The 17,673-nt window shown below is 40.1% G+C and overlaps 1 protein-coding gene and 2 pseudogenes across 1 annotated transcript; 1 reads left to right on the plus strand and 2 right to left on the minus strand.

The window, feature by feature from the left end:
• Window positions 1–1,165: 1,165 nt before the first annotated feature.
• On the minus strand, window positions 1,166–3,724 carry LOC103406290 (receptor-like protein EIX2; annotated as a pseudogene).
• A 502-nt stretch (window positions 3,725–4,226) lies between these two features.
• LOC103433027 (small ribosomal subunit protein uS12) lies at window positions 4,227–6,064 on the minus strand. The gene is made up of 4 exons (XM_008371254.4): window positions 5,875–6,064; window positions 4,952–5,107; window positions 4,718–4,844; window positions 4,227–4,555 (listed from the first exon to the last, which is right to left on the minus strand). Exons 1-4 carry the CDS (start codon window positions 5,877–5,879, stop codon window positions 4,415–4,417), a joined length of 429 nt encoding a protein of 142 aa, XP_008369476.1. The 5' UTR covers window positions 5,880–6,064; the 3' UTR covers window positions 4,227–4,414.
• A 9,719-nt stretch (window positions 6,065–15,783) lies between these two features.
• LOC103432966 (pentatricopeptide repeat-containing protein At4g01570-like) lies at window positions 15,784–17,158 on the plus strand (annotated as a pseudogene).
• The last annotated feature ends 515 nt before the right edge of the window (window positions 17,159–17,673 follow it).

Below are 17,673 nucleotides of genomic sequence, written 5' to 3' on the forward strand. Positions count from 1 at the left end.
TATTGATATGAATAATTGATTATTGATGAATAAGTGGATATGTTTGTTCCTACTTGGAATTTGAAGAATTGAATCTTGATGCATATTTTTACATGATTTTTATTGCAATTTGATCTTTGATTTAGACTAGCTTTTCACCAAATCCTCCGTTTTTGCTGCTAATTTCATTGTGGGAGTCAGATTGGTCCTCAAAATTGTAAATTTTAAGGTAAAATTTAGCTGCCATTATTCGAAAGAGTTCAAATTTTGTTAAAATTTGATGCTTGAAGAGGGTTGACGCATTGGCTATTGATTAAAGTTGCAGTTTTTTTACAGAAAAAGTTAATAAGGTTCACTGATTTCACATTTGGCATATCACACTAGAGTTGCTTGTATCAAATATAGGCTTCGTTTAGATTCTAGAATTGGATTTGAATGGACAAACATGTAAATTCAGTCCTCTAGACCAAATATGAGGCCATGTAGTATTATGATCAAAGAGATGGGCATCACTGCAATGCCCCCTTCACTAAAAGCTATCATTGAGTAGCAAATTTACAGCATAAAGTCTCGTTGGCAACAATTGTAACTTGTTTGTCTTGATAAATATATGAACGAATTTAATGTTTTCTACTATATAGAAGAATTTGGTTGTCTACATTTAGTTTGGAACCTTTCTCTTTTAAATTTCGCCCCTTCCTCCGATAATTCTTGGCTTCACCACTGGTTGAGAAAGCGGTATCCTGGTCTGGAGGGGCTGCTGGTGCTGTGGAGCCGATTGATAACGCAAATGGTAAGTCTGATTTGGGATTTTTTTGTTATTTGGGTGATTAGAGTTTGATTAATGTGGTAAAGTGAAGCGATTAACTTGGTGGTTCTCAGAGGCATTCATTTCTTTCCTCTCTATTTATTATCTACCAGCCATGTACAGTTCTTTATTCTTTTTACGTTTATTTACACATAAAGACATTTTTTTTTTTAAATTATAGGGCTCATCGTAGAATTTTTTTTCTTTTCTTTTATGCGTTGAGTAAATGTAAAAAGGAAAAAAAATTCTATACGCCATGTAATGTAAAAAAAGCGTTTTCACACATTTCCCATGTCATTCATTTTATTTTTACTGAATAAAACAAGTCTTTTAATTTTATGAAGGAATATTTTTAAAACAAAGTAAAGAAAAATACAATCAAACAAAAGATGAAGCTTGACAAAATCATACAATACAACCATACTGGCATATTTGTCACAAGAAGGAAAATGCCAACAAACAGCATGCTCACTCAAACATAAAACAAAGCTAAACATATTCAACAATTACATGATACAGTTTAAGCACTATCCTATTCAGTAGTCCTGAAACAAGAATGCTCCATGGCATGTTTACCAGCAAAGAACCAAGCACAATCCAAAACCCTGTGAAGAATCCAAGCCCCATGCTCACGTAGAACCACTCGTTCTTGAGTATATGGTATCCTCCTCCTCCGTCTTGCTCAACTGTTGGTGGCGGTATCACTCCATTCACGCTGCAATTGTTGTTGAGTGGAGGTCCGCATAGTTCATTGCCAATGAAGTTAGACCGGTTAAGGCTCTGCAGCTGAGTGCTTTCCGGAATTCGTCCTATCAAATTGTTGTATGACAAGTTCAAGTGACTCATAAATGCCATAGTCGTCATGCTTGGAGGAATTTCACCATGGAGTTGGTTCATGGAAAAATCGAGAGATTCTAACTGTGCCATATGACCAATCATTGAAGGAATTCTTCCGGTGAAAGAATTATTCGATAAATTGAGTGACTGCAACGCGAGCAAGTCGGTAAGTTCTTCAGGGATCTTTCCATACATAAAGTTGCATGAAAGATCCATGCTTTTTACGAATCTCAGATTCTTGCTGTATTCCATTCCTATCCCTTTCGTTACCAAGATTGCATCCTTTAGAAGTGTATGAGTCCCAAAATCAGTACTTAAATAATCCCCAAAAATAGTCTGATAGCTATCTGACAAAGATGATTCTGACAAATTAGCCATGGCACTCAAATTGTAGAAACATCTGGGTATTGTTCCTGAGAGTTTGTTACATGCAAGGTCCAATATCTGGAGTTTTTTCAAATAACAAACTTCATAAGGAATGTCTCCTTCAAACTCATTCGATCGAAGGTTAAGAACCTTCAACCCTGAAAGGCTTTTCCCTATCCATGTTGGTATGCTTCCGACAAACCCATTTCCACCAAGGTCAACAACTGACTGACAACCAGGTACAGTTCTGTAGTGAATGTGGCAATTCTCCGTACAGGTGATTATTGCGCAAGTGCAGCGATTGAAGCTTGTGCAAATATCCCATGGACATTGGGACTTTCCCAGTTAGGTGGTTGCTTTCTAAATTTAGGAATACCAAGTTTCGCCAATTCATCCAACAATTAGGTACTTTTCCAGTGAGATGATTGTCCCCGAGATGAAGAAGAGATAGTTGCTTTGGTTCATCTGTGCCATCACAGAAGAAGTGGAAAACAGATCCAGAAAATGATGAATTGGAAAGATCTAGCCAATATAATGAGGTGGGAACATAAGGCAATGTACCAGTGAACTGATTAGAACTAAGGTCAACCACTGAAAAAGGACCAGCAACTATATTTTGAATCTCCCCAAACAATTGATTGTGAGAGAGATTCAGATAATTTAAGTGCGAAGATAAGTTCCAAAACCAAGTTGGAATAGTACTTGAAATTCCTGTATCAGATAAGCTTAGATCTGTTAATTGCGTTTGTGTCTGAAGCCGCATTGGCCATTCAAGTCCCAGGAGGCATGAATCCAATTGCAAACTTTCAAGTTGAAAAGGAGGAAGCCAATCTCGACTAGTTTTCAGAGTAAATGAGTTTTCGTTTGCAATGAAATGCTTCAATTTTGTAAGGTTGCTAAAAAAAGGAAGGTCGCAATTTCTTACCTTCAGCCTTGTGCAGTGCAATGCAGACCAAATCGAACGACAGAGAGACACCGATAGAAGTCTCCAGCGAGAGAGAGAGAGAAAGAGAACCGAGACTGATAGAAGAGTGGGTGAAATCAGATTATCAGACCTACAAACAAATGAACGGAACAGATTAAATCCAAAACAATGAACGGTTGAAATAATTTTCTTATAATTAAAATATAATATTTATTTTCGGTTTGGTATGGGGTATGGGAATACGGAAAAAATGGAGATGCAAAACCGAATCCCATACCGAAAATTTCGGTTTGGTTCAGTATGACATACTGAAAATTTCGGGAATTTTGGTTTGGAATTTTTTTTGTTTGAGATCGGGATTTTTTCGGTTTGTTTTGGGATTTTTGGGATTTTTTTTCCAGCCCTCTCACTGACCCCTACAATTATAGTTTTTAGATCCGCCACCTTTCGTATCCTTCCCTTCCGTTAAAAAAAAAGTACGGCTTGTCCTTCTTGCGTTCGGGTTGGAAGCTTCGTGACTCTCACACCTATCGCCGCTCGGAGCCTCAGATTACACTATTTACGACCGAATATTTTGTGGGTATGTTGGATAAAGCAGTTTATCTATTATTTCTTTGAACTTGAAGAATTTATGATTGAATTTTAGAGGTCACTGGATGTTTTAATGGAGGTTGTAATTGTGAGATTACTCCATTTTGTTTTATTGATATTAACAATACTACTATTTTGAGCTTGACTAAGAAGGTGGAGAGGATTGTTTCCAAACGCAATAGGTTGAAGAGGAAGGCCGTATCCACCAGGGAATCCATCATTTACCGAAACGTGGTTTAAGCCGGATATCCAATTTTATGCTGCTATGCTAATCCTGTGATCCAATTTTGATTCATCTTTGAAGGGTCATATCCGACGTGGTTAAAAAATGCAGTCCACCGGAGCTCCAAACTTCCATGGAAGACGAAGTAGCAGGTCCACCGAGGTCTTTGCCATCGAAGCCATTGTTTGAGCCTTTGAAGGCTCATGAGATGTCCGATGGTGTCCAGTTCAGGGAAGTCTCAGTTCCACCTCATCGTTGTTCGCCTCTCAAGAAAGTACGGATGGGCAATTAAACCCCAATTTACGAACAGATGAGGATGAGACGTCCATATGAATCTCAAAGGTCGCAAAGTTGAGCTAAGGACTAGAGCTGACACGCCCGAGTAATCTGCAAAAGTGCGCGGATTTTGTAGATGACCTTTACTTATAAGCACACTCAAAGTCTCTCATATTATATATCGTATTCCTGAAACAACATTGCAGCATAACAGCCATAGATAAATCCGAAATTAAATTTTGATAGACCTCCGTTTCCAAAATTCTGTTTCGCGCGGATGCTTCCTGATTCGAATAACAGGAACTGCTTCTCACCAAAAGAAACTGATAAGTTGTTACAACTATGATCTAAACGAAAAACTACGCTACAACGACAGAGACTTAGGCATAGATGAGCTTCCTTGACAAGCTTAAGACCTTGGCTTTTCCTTTTTCTCCTTGAAGAGGGCCAGGAGAGAGACACCGGATACCTTCACAACCTTGAACCTGACTCCGGGAATATCTCCCACAGCGTGGCCCTTCCGTCCGAATCCAGCAATCAACACCTCATCCTGCGCAAACCACCAAGTTAAGATAACAGAGATGATATCATGCATTCACCACGGATTCTAGGACCGTTACACAAGATTTAAAACTCTTTGTGGATGAAGACCACAACCATTAAAATGAGAATTGAAACTAAATCTAACATCCTGGCAGATGATGAAACTTACATTTTCCTCGATGTAGTTCAAGCAACCATCGTTGGGTACGAAAGCAGCAATCTTCTTCCCATTTTTGATCAGCTGAACACGAGCGCACTTTCTAATAGCAGAGTTAGGCTGCTTAGCCTCAATACCACTGCATTAACAATCCACGATGTGTGACAATTCAATTTAAACCTAAACGTGGTATTAAACACAAAATACAATGTTCAGAGAGAGAGGGGAGAGAGATAGAGATCTTACATCTTCTCAAGGACAATGCCTTTGGCATGAGATGAACCAGAAAATGGCTTTTTCCATTCATTTCCAAGGTGGGACTTCTTGTATGACTTGTCGGCCCACCTCTGATTCCTACGGTGAGTCTTGAGCTTACGAGCAGCTCCCATTCCACGTGTTTTCCTGCATAGCACCCACAATCTCTTAATCTCGAAATAAATTCACTTAACAACCAGTTTACAAGAGCCAAAGAATGCAATCCAATCCCAAGGATACCGGAGCACCGTCATGTAGGCATCAGTTAAGTGATAAATTTAAAGGAAACTGCTCAAGCTTTCTTGCATTCAACAAAATCACTAGACTTCAAATTAGTTCGAGTATAATTACCAACGAACCATCAAACATCAATACGCGCATAAAATTCAATTCACTCAGAGAGCAACCGCTACTCGTGTACGAATCCTACACCATCGCCTGTAAACTTAACGAGGCTTGTTCACATAGCCGATGAACCTCAACAATACAATGTTGTTTTGATCTCGAATACAAGAACCGAGGCTTCAATCACATTTGTTCAAATTACAACAGATTTCCCAAGAAAAGCACGTCCTAATCTCATTGTCCCCAATCAAAACTACAAATTAAGCTTTGTCCAAGCTTGATTTAGCTCTTTCGACCCGAACATACTTGGAAGCAACTATGTCCCGACCTCTTTTAACAGTTAAATTAATCCTCTTTTGTGTCAAATTTTTTCTAGGCAACCAAACAGAAAATGAAACAACACACAGAAACAGATTGCAAAAAAAATGAACCCTATTTGAAACGCTTTAAATTTTTTTTATTTTATCATCAAAGTTTTCAACCAGATCCGAGCCAATAAACTTAATCAAAGTAAAACAATGAGATTGGAGAGAGAGAGAGAGAGAGAGAGAGAGAGAGAAATTGGATACCCCATGGCGGCTGAGAGAAGAGGGCTCTGGACTGCAGCGGAAGTACTGTGAGGAGTGAGGCGGAGAGGAAAATGCCGGCTGCTGAAAAACCCTAAACTCCACTTTTTCAATTCGGAGATGAGAGATTTTAAATAGGGTTGGCTTGGCTCTCTATTGTTCTAATGTTTGTCGAACGGTGTCGTATCAAAGCAAACCTACGCATGTGTCCTTTCTGACTTTATGAGAGGAGCTATTTTTTTTTTTTTTTTGGGCTTTTAGATCCAGGTCTAAAAACATAGGATATTTTTAGAAGTGATTCCAGTTATCTAATTATATGTTTTTATTTTTTTTATACTCCTTTTATATTTTCTAAAAATATTAAAAATCAATTAAAATATTTTAATATTATGCATTTTTCAACTCCAAAATATCTAATTAATATCTTATAAACAAAAAAAAAATAATATACTAACATATATCCATCTGCAAAACATTCTACCCTAACTCAAATAACAAATATATGAATGTATATTAGACCTATAAGTGAGATATGAAACCTAACTAAAAGGTAGAAAAAAACATAATATACCTACAAGCAAGACACATTAATCTGTAACAGGTTGACTATGAAAAAGAATCTGTCATATAGGTAGATAAATACAATTAACCTGTGATATAGGTTGATTATAAAAAATAAAATAAAAATCTATAAATGAGTTAAAGGAGGAGGAAGAACAAGAAATAACAAAAAAATATATAAAAAGAAATAATCAAAGAGATAATTAGGAAGAAATTGATTTTTACAATAAGTTGTTTCTTTTAAGAGATAATTATTGATAATTAAATAATTAAATTTAAAGAATTGGGCTTATTTTAATAAATTGGATCATTCCTATTATTGACTCAAAAAATTGGAGTTATATCAAGTTTCCCTTTTTTTTTTCCAAACGATAGATTTTGTTAGATTAGTCACTGACGAGATTCAAACTCTCGTTGTCGTTGTCATGAAAGGGCTCAACTCATTTCTATTACTGCGGTAAAAGGCCAATTGATTTTATTATTCTTAGGACCCGAGACTTGTATTTGGGATTTTTGCTCCTTACATTGCAGAGTTGCCTTCTACGGTCTATTTTCCATACACACTTCTTAATTTTTGACTTTTAAATCGAATAAATTAAAAACGAACAAATGATAGAAAATAATAGTGTGTATAAGAGGTAAAAGATGTGTGTAGATAGCACTACCACCCATATTGAAAACCCTAGACCCACAATACAACCGGTCAACCAGCCACTCACACCTTATAATTATCCTCCATTAGAGAAAAGCGCAAAACTTGTAAATAATAAGTATAATACACTTTTTTACCTTCTCAGACTTCCCTCTTTATTTTTGCCCATCAAATTCGATAAACTGTACGAAAACAACTTATATACTTAAATAGAGATGTGTTCTTGCTAAAATAATGCGTGTTTATCATTTGCCTTGGTGATTGTCTAGGATCAAGCGTTAACAGAATTGTCATTCTCCAACTTTTATAGATCCTCAGTTATTAGGCAATGACAAACACTCTTGTCTGCCTTCATCTCCTTTCTCTGAACAACATCACAATCCAAGATCAATGGCACCAACATTTCTAGCCAAACAATCAATTTGTTCTTTCAAGTATATGCATTATTTTCCTTGTTACTTCCTGCAGGACAATGCATGTTGGGCCCCTCGTTCTCTTTGGTTGCTTGGTTGCTCACCCTCTTGAGAGCCTTCCCCATATTCGTGATTTCTGCAGCATCGGTCTCAACTTCTGCAGCATTTTGAACTTCAATGTGCGCTGGACGCCGAGGACTGATGCCGAAAGTAGGGCCTGGCGAGTCAGTTTTCCGCAATGCAAGCTTCACGTTCCTCATCCTGTCTGAAGTTCTAGGAGATTGAAGGTTGCCATTTCGAGTTGCAGCTCCATTTCTGTTAGTGTTACCGTTGCCCGTTCGACTTCTAGACACTACTCTGTTTTGTACACCGGAATGGAACTGCATACTTCCACTTGATCTCACCAAAGTGATAAATCTAGTTCGGATAACCCTAATGACAACTCTGACAACTCCACTCCAGCACCATTAATTCCACCACGCTGCAATCTGTAATCAACTTGCTGTACAGCTTGGACAAAAGGAATGTTGCACATGGAACCTTGACAGCTAGACTACCACATGGTTTCTGCACCTTGTGTTCTGGTTGCTGCATCGTGGGCAGCAAGGACATCACTTGTAATGCAATTGTTTATTGCATGCGTATGTAACAGTGTCCACTTGTATTACATTTGTTTATTACATGCATATGTAACTGTGTATATAAAAGCTGTTGTCCATTGCAGCAAGATTAATAAGGAAAACATTATTGAAATACCAAGTTCTTCATGGTATCTCAGAGCTGACAGTCTAAACGACCAAAAGCTTTATTTTTTTTCTCTCATGGCGTCCAGTTCAAGTCCTTCAAATCCCATTGCTATTCCCTCTCTTCCAAATGCTTCCAATTTTCTGACTATCAAGTTGGATCGTACCAACTATCCCCTATGGCATGCCCAGATGTTGCCCTTGCTTCGCAGCAGGAATCTGGTGTCTTTTGTCGATGGAACCAACCCATGTCCTCCTACCTTATTGAAGGATGATGCTGGCCAACTCACTGATAAAGTCAATCCTGACTTTGATGCATGGATTCAGCAAGATGCTATGGTTCTCTCTTGGATCAACAGTTCGGTCCATCCCACAGTTCTTGCCTCTCTTATTAGTAAGACAAGTTCCCTTTCTGCATGGATTTGTTGACGTGACAGGTATGCTTCTCAGTCTACTGGCCGCCTCCTCCAATTGCGTAGTGAGCTTATGAATACCCATCGTGGTGATTCCTCTATTGCTGAGTTTCTTGATCGTATTAATTATCTTGCTGACACTCTCTCCCTCTCTGGTTCTCCTGTGACTGACTCTGATCTTGTTGCCATTATTTTAAATAATGTTGGGCCTGCTTATGAGAGTACTGTTGCTTCTGCACAAGCACGGGATGAGGCCATCACTTACAGTGCCTTGGAGGCTCTTCTTCTTGGTGCCGAGAGACGTCAAAAGCTTCATACTGTGTTTGAAAATGGGCCCACTGCCCTTGCTGCTGGAAGAGGTCGTTCAGGACCTTCCCGTGGTCGCAGTGCTCCTCGCGGAGGCCGTGGTCACTTCCATGGCGGCCGTGGCCAGTTTCTTCCTCGTCCTCAAGACCAGGAACACCATGCTTCCCCCCTCCGACAACCTCATAATGGCGTTCTTGGTGCTCCTCCTTCTCCAACCTAATCTGGTGGTCGTATCCAATGCCAAATATGTCGTCGTCACGGCCATTCTGCAATCGATTGTTTCAATCGTCTCAATATGGCCTATGAAGGACGTGTTCCTGCTCCACGTCTCCAAGCTTATGCTGCTGCTGCACCTTCTCCGGCATCTGCCTCTCCCTCTGGCATTCAAAACTGGCTTTTTGACTCTGGAGCCAATGCACATATCACCTATGATTTGAATCAAGTTTCGAATCCTCGTCCCTACACTGGCACTGACAATGTTAATGGTGTGGTTGATGGATCAGGTTTGCATATTTCTCATGTTGGCACTTCTTTTATTCACACACCCCATCACTCATTTACCCTTCCCAACACCCTTCACTGCCCTAATGCTTCCACTAATGTTATTTCCATTCATCAATTTACCAAAGACAACAACTGTTCACTGACCTTATATCCCAATTCCTACCGTGTTCAGGACCTTCAAACGGGGAAGATGCTTTTGCAAGGCCGGAGTAAAAATGGTTTTTATCCATTTTCAAGTTCTTCTATGGTCAACCATGGAGTCTCTGCATTTGTCGGTGTTCGTGTGTCGGATGCTATTTGGCATTCTAGGTTAGGTCACCCTGCAATTTCTGTTTTGCGTAGTCTCATTTTTCAAAATAAATTACCTTTAACTGGTAATGCAACCTACGACTTTTGTTCATCATGCCCCCTTGGCAAAAGTCATAAGTTGCCATTTAATTTATCTTCTTCCCAGTCATCGTTTCCTTTGGAATTAATACATTCCGATGTATGGATTTCTCCTTCTTATTCAATTAATGGTTACAAGTATTATGTTGTTTTTGTGGATGACTTTTCTCGTTATGCATGGCTCTATCCTTTAAAGTTAAAATCTGATGTTTTTCAAACCTTTGTTACTTTTAAAAAGCTTGCAGAAAATATGTTCAACACCAAAATCAAATTTTTTCAATCTGATGGTGGAGGAGAGTTTGTCAATTCCTCTTTTAAACACCTTTTCTCTCAACATGGCATTCATCATAGACTCAGTTGTCCTCATCATCCCGAGCAAAACGGTCTTGCAGAACGCAAACATCGTCATGTTGTTGAAATTGGCTTAACTTTACTTGCTCATGCGTCTCTCCCTCACACTTTTTGGGATGACGCTTTTCAAACTGCAAATTATCTCATTAATCGTCTTCCCACCAAAATCTTGAATGGTTTCTCTCCTTTCCAAAAACTATTTTCTAAATCACCCCAGTATGATTTTCTCAAAGTATTTGGTTGTGCTTGTTTTCCCTATTTACTTCCTTACACTGATTCTAAACTTAAGTTTCGATCAAAACAATGCATTTTCTTAGGATACTCCTTAAATTATCAAGGTTATAAATGTTATGATCCTACCACTGGCAAGTCTTTTCTGTCTCGTCATGTCGTTTTCAATGAAAAGAGTTTTCCATATAAAGAACTTGCTCCTCCGATCTTGTCAAACCCTAGTCAGTTGGACCATGTCCTCGACATTGATACCTTCCATTACACCCAACCACAATCGACCCCACGGCCTCCTCCTTCCCTTTCAACACCGATTGTCATTACCTCCCTCCCTCACTCCCTACCGCTACCTACCCCAGCCTTCCATTCTCACCCACCACCTCCCACTACTCACGTGAATATTGAACCTGCCAACACCACTTCACATACTGGTTCATCCACTCATCCCATGATCACGCGTGGTCAACAAAGAATTCGAAAACCAAATCCCAGATATGCTTGCATCACTAATGTTACTAATACTTTGGTTGAGCCCACATGTTTCTCACAGGCCAATAAGTCTTCCCAATGGCGCCAAGCAATGGCGGATGAATTCAACGCTTTACAGCGTACCGGCACTTGGACTTTGGTACCCTACAACTCTTCTATGAACGTGTTACCTAATAAATGGGTGTATCGCATCAAAAAGAACTCTGATGGTTCCATCGAGCGTTTTAAAGCTCGCCTAGTTGCCAATGGCTTTCATCAGCAAGAGGGCATTGATTTCTGCGAAACCTTCAGTCCGGTGGTCACACATGCCACCATTCGGCTCATTCTCTCTATTGCTCTTCACTTTCAGTGGCCTATCCGCCAGCTTGATGTTCAAAATGCCTTCCTTCATGGCACGTTGAATGAGGAAGTTTATATGCGCCAACCTGCAGGGTTCGTTGATCCACAGTTTCCGTCTCATGTGTGTCGCCTTCGACGGTCCCTATACGGTTTGAAACAAGCACCCCGTGCTTGGTTTCAATGTTTTTCCCAGAAACTAGAAGACTTGGGCTTCACGGCTTCCCAAGCTGACTCATCTCTCTTCACCTATTTTGATGGCTCAACAATCATTTATCTTCTCATCTATGTGGATGACATTTTAATCACAGGGAACAACACTGCTTACTTGTCTCAGTTCATCATGCAGCTTCGTACTCATTTTGCAATGAAATATCTTGGGCTCTTACACTACTTCTTGGGGATGGAGGTTTCACGGACGCCTTCTGCCTTCTATCTCACTCAATCCAAGTATATTTTGGAGCTTCTACAGAAAACTAATATGGCTGACGCCAAGCCCATCTCAACGCCAGTTCCCAGTGGTAAACGCTTGAGTTTATATGAAGGTGAGCCTCTCTCAGATGGATCTTCTTTTCGCAGTGTTGTGGGCGCCCTTCAATACCTTCTATTTACACGACCTGATATTGCTTACGCTGTCAACCAAGTGTGTCAGTTCATGCACTCTCCAACTACTGCGCATTGGGCTGCAGTCAAACGCATCTTACGGTATTTGAAAGGCACACATGATCACGGCTTACTTTACAAACCCAGTCCCCTCACTCTCACTGCCTTCGCTGACGCTGACTACGCTGGCGACCCTGATAACCGTCGTTCCACTGGCGGTCACTGCATATTTCTTGGTGAAAATTTAATCTCCTGGAGTTCGAAAAAGCAACGTGGAGTGTCACGGTCTAGCACAGAGGCGGAGTATCGTCAACTTGCCTATACTTCTGCCCATCTCTCATGGTTTCGCAATCTATTCCGTGATTTATATCTTCCATTACAGCCACCTCGTCTCTGGTGTGACAATATCAGCGCCATTGCTGTTGCTTCCAATCCTGTTTATCAAGCTCGCATGCGCTATGTTGAAGTAGATTATCACTACATCCGGGACAAGGTCATCCGCAAGGAAATAGAAGTTGGTTATGTGGCTACCACAGACCAGATTGCCGATTTTTTAACCAAGGGTTTGTCCTCTGTCCGATTCCATTATCTTATCTCCAAGCTTCCTGTTCGTCAACGCCCCGTCAGCTTGCGGGGGCGTGATAAATCTAGTTCGGATAACCCTAATGACAACTCTGACAACTCCACTCCAGCACCATCAATTCCACCACGCTGCAATCTGTAATCAACTTGCTGTACAGCTTGGACAAAAGGAATGTTGCACATGGAACCTTGACAGCTAGACTACCACATGGTTTCTGCACCTTGTGTTCTGGTTGCTGCATCGTGGGCAGCAAGGACATCACTTGTAATGCAATTGTTTATTGCATGCGTATGTAACAGTGTCCACTTGTATTACATTTGTTTATTACATGCATATGTAACTGTGTATATAAAAGCTGCTGTCCATTGCAGCAAGATTAATAAGGAAAACATTATTGAAATACCTCTGAAGTTCTAGGAGATTGAAGGTTGCCATTTCGAGTTGCAGCTCCATTTCTGTTAGTGTTACCGTTGCCCGTTCGACTTCTAGACACTACTCTGTTTTGTACACCGGAATGGAACTGCATACTTCCACTTGATCTCACCAAAGAGCTGTCCTGTTAATTGAAGAGTTTTTGCTCAACAGCATATAGCGAAGTTGAAACACTGAAACCATACAGTTAGTACAAGAATAATGAAGAATGCATATAAACTAACCTCGTCGAAAAAGCCAATATTTGGAGATGGCGCTCGGAGACATGAGGGTCTGATATGTTTAGAAACACTGTTAGGATCCATAGGGCTACCTCCTATTGACATCTTTCCTTCGCGTGGATTCAAGAGCATTGCTTCTTGATTTCCATGTCCAATGCATGGTTGATCATGTGAATGGCTCTCCAGAATTGATTCCTGAGAGACATCACTCTCGAAAAAAGCCTGTCCGCTGATGAAAGTATTCAGACCGACCTCAGACTTCTTCAATCTTTGATTCGAAGACGCTGATGATGATGCTGAGGACCAGCCAACAAGGGAACTAGCAGGTGATGGATAAGGGGGAGACTGCGGCGTGCGCACTAGAGTGGATGGGTGACAAGAAGTTTCCAGTTCACCTTTGTTTTTCATTGTGGATTTCGAAGGAGTTCCCATGGTAAAACCACGGGAGGCCGAATTGACAAGTGAGGAATCAATTTTGCTCCTCGAGTACAATGGAGATTTACTGAATAAGGGAGAACTATAAACCCCAGACTTGTGTGTGGTAGTGGGAGAACAAAATAGAGATGTCTTTGGGGGCGGTGTAGTACTATTGGTGATGCTGCACGATACTCCTAAGCAAGGCTTTTTTGACACATTCATAGATTGTCCTGCAAGCAAACCATATGAACTCCAGTTTGAGTTTGCACTTTGCACTTCATAATTACAGAAAGAAAATGAAAAACTGTGTGCGCTCCGGTTAGCGTTTTACTTCATCTTCCTTCTTACCAGGGGCAGCTTTTGCAGTTTCCATTTTTTCATTATTTCCGCCCAAACAAGCCCTTTTCGCTGCAGGTGCATAAGATTGGTTAATCCGGATAGATATCTTTGGCGGTTTGCAAGACGCTGATGAGCTCAGTTTCCCACTTACAGCAGCAAGCTTCATTTCATCAGTACTCAGTTAGTTTAAAAAATATGAGTAAAGAAATGCATTAGGATCAGACACATTTATGACATGCCTGTCTTTGTGAGAAAGCAGAAGCCTCCTTTAAAATCCTCTCCGGTCCACGCGCATTAAGACTTTGCCTTTGGGATGTTGGCATGGCTCTCATCTGAATACCAAAACAGACATATTCATCCTGAAATAACCTCAGAAACCATGATTACTCACAAAAATTATAACGGAAGAAACTTACCCTCATCTAAGGAGAAGCGTCAGGATTCTTGGAAGCTGAATTTTTTTATGCAAAACAAGGATATGTTTACACAAAGCACATAACAAAATACAAGGGTGAGGTTCACTTGTTATTAGCAAGGCCAGTATATACTTACGGCGAACATTTTGCAGGCCTCTCCCTCTTTTCGACTTGAGACTTGAAGTCGTGACATTGGGTAAACTAGTGGGTTTCTGCGTACATGATCTGTTGTCTTCAAAAAGCTCAAACTCAATGCTTGCCATCAAAGAAGAGTTGAATATCAGAGTGCGGAACAAACAAAACTAACAAAATAATAGGAATTTATTGAACAAATTGAGAATGCCGAGATGGCTACAAAACCCTAAGAGACTACATTGTGAATGAATTTATCTCAAACTAAATTACAAGCTCTATTTATAGAGCAATAACCTAAGAAACCCTAATGCGTAAATGTCAAAAATACCCTACTACAAAATCAAATCAAATCTCTAATTAATTTCCTAAATAAACCTAATAAATTCCAACACCCCCCATCAAACTCATGGCGGTACACGACATGAGTTTGCCAAGAAGCAGATGTGGATGCAAGCCTCCAAATTCCAATGCCGATGCCGATGCCAATGCCGATGCCGATTCCAATGCCGATGATTTCATCGGTGCAAGTGCAAGATTCCAATGCCAGTGCAAATTCCAACTTCCGAACAAACAAACAAAAAACCATATTCAAAACCATATTTTTTCTTTGCCCGTGTGGGCCTAAGCCTCAAACCAGCCATACTTTTTTCCTTTTCTTATGACCTGGGGTCTTCTCCAGATCGCAAAACCAAATGATGCAGCAAACAAGTTTTGCAAAATAAAGGGATTGCAGCCGACAGAACAACTCTAGTGAAAAGTCAAACTGCAGAAGGGAAAGCCTAAACGAGACCAAACAGAGTGACCAAGAACAAGGGACACAGAGCAAAGCGGAAGCGAAGCCTAAACGAGACCAAAAGTAAACCCAAAAACAAAATTGCGACAAAACAAATTGATACCAACAAGAACGGATTGAACCATAAGGATCGAACCCGCTCTGATACCAAGTTGAATATCAGAGTGCGGAACAAACAAGACTAACAAAATAATAGGAATTTTATTGAACAAATTGAGAATGCCGAGACGGCTACAAAACCCTAAGAGACTACATTGTGAATGAATTTATCTCAAACTAAATTACAAGCTCTATTTATAGAGCAATAAACCTAAGAAACCCTAATGCGTAAATGCCAAAAATACCCTACTACAAAATCAAATCAAATCTCTAATTAATTTCCTAAATAAACCTAATAAATTCCAACAAGAGGAACATCCACTATGAACTGTAGTCATTGACTCAGCAGACCTCCAAACTTATTGAATCCCTGGAAGCTGATTCGTTTCAGATTTCTTGAATCCTCTGTTAACCATACACAATTCCTCAGGATCCAAAACCCCTGAAGCAAAAGCAACCAATCAGAAGTTTCAAACTTGTGCAGCAAGAAAATGTTCATAACAAGCACATGTATAACGATTTTCAACCTGATTAACATATACCTGCACGGGTTTTCTTCCACATATGTTAGCCTCATTCATGTGCTCTGCTTGGCGGGGAAGTTGAATGATGCACTTACTGTATGGGAGGAATTGAAGGAATTTCCTATAGAATTCTTATTCAGGGGTGTTGTAAGTGTTATCGAATAGACGATGCCACTAAGATTTTTAGTGAAATGCAGCTCAATGGATATCCCCCGGATACCATTGTTTATAATTCTCTACTAGATGGGTTATTCAAGGCTAGGAAGGTTAATGATGGCTGCCAGTTATTTGAGAAAATGGTTCAGAATGGGGTGAGAGCCTCGATGTGGACGTAAAATATTCTCATGGATGGTTTGTTCAGGAATGAAAGGGCAGAGGCTGCGTACACACTATTTTGTGACTTAAAGAAGAAGGGTCAGTTTGTTGATGGTGTAACATATAGCATTGTGGTTTTGCAACTTTGTAAGGACGGTCTGCTTGAGGAAGCGCTAGGATTGGTGGAAGAAATGGAAAGGAGAGGCTTTACTGTTGATTTAATTACTGTATCGTCACTTGTGATTGGGCTGTATAAAGAAGGTCGGTGGGATTGGACGGACAAGCTCATGAAGCACATTAGAGATGGTAACCTAGTGCCGAGTGTTCTTAAATGGAAGGTTGATATGGAGGCTTCACCGAAAAATCCGCAGAGAAATAGAAAGGATTATACACCATTGTTCCCAAGTAAAGGTGACTTGAGCAAGATTATGAGTGTAATAAAGTCTGCTGAATCAACAATGGATGCAGACCTAGATACAGAGGCTGCCAGGGCTAAAGAAGATAAGAATTTGTCCACCGATGCGGATCAGTACACAGTAGTCATCATCTCCACGTACGGATGAATTGGCTAATCAACTTAAGTCTGCCGACCACTCCTCGCAGCTGTTTTCATTGTCCACGGAGCTTAAGAGTTCAAGCAAAAGGGGAAAGCACTTTTGATATTGACATGGTTAATACTTTTTTGTCCTTATTCTTGGCCAAGGGAAAGCTGAGCGTAGCATGCAAATTGTTTGAGATTTTCACTTTTAATGCACTAGGGAAGGCTAGCAGAATTGATGAAGTAAACAAGCTCTTTGAGCAGATGAAGAGTAGTGGAATAAATCCTGATGTTGTCACTTTTAATACACTTATTGAAGTTCATAGCAAAGCAGGTCGGCTAAAAGATGCATATAAGTTTTTGAAAATTATGCTCGGTGCAGGCTGCACCCCGAACCATGTTACTGACACGACTTTAGATTTTCTGGGCAAGGAGATTGAGAAAATGAGGTACCAGAAGGCATCCATGGTGCGCGATAAGGATGACTGACCTTGATAAGAATTTGTACACTTCAATTCAACTGTAGTTCAACCTGCTATGACTTTCGGCTCATAAATGTTAAAGGAAAAGAGGTAAAACCGGGCGTAGTGCAGACATTGGAACTCTAAACGATGATGCTATTAGGTTCTCCATACGATAGTTAGGTTTCTTCGATCCCGATTCATTCTGTTTTTGCTTACGTCGGAACATGGAAAACTTGTAGTAATTGGAATCCAAAAGCAAAACGAATTTGGCATAGGGTGAATTCAAGCTCCTACTTCTTGCAGTATATGTTATCAGAATCTGGAACGCATGTCAGATTCTCATGTAAGATTTCGATGATTTTGTCTCTTATTTATTTCTTTTTAGAAAGGAAAACTTGTATGTTCTAGAGCAAACCCATTTGGTCTTGACTCCTGCATGGTCTTATCTATGAAATATCAGAGCATCAGGATTAGATTCAAAGGATAGGGAAAACCATGATACAGAAGGCTTACTTTATGTTCCTTTTCCTTGTAGGTTAG

This window comes from Malus domestica, chromosome 01, assembly GCF_042453785.1.
Source record: "Malus domestica chromosome 01, GDT2T_hap1".
Taxonomy (NCBI): domain Eukaryota; kingdom Viridiplantae; phylum Streptophyta; class Magnoliopsida; order Rosales; family Rosaceae; genus Malus; species Malus domestica.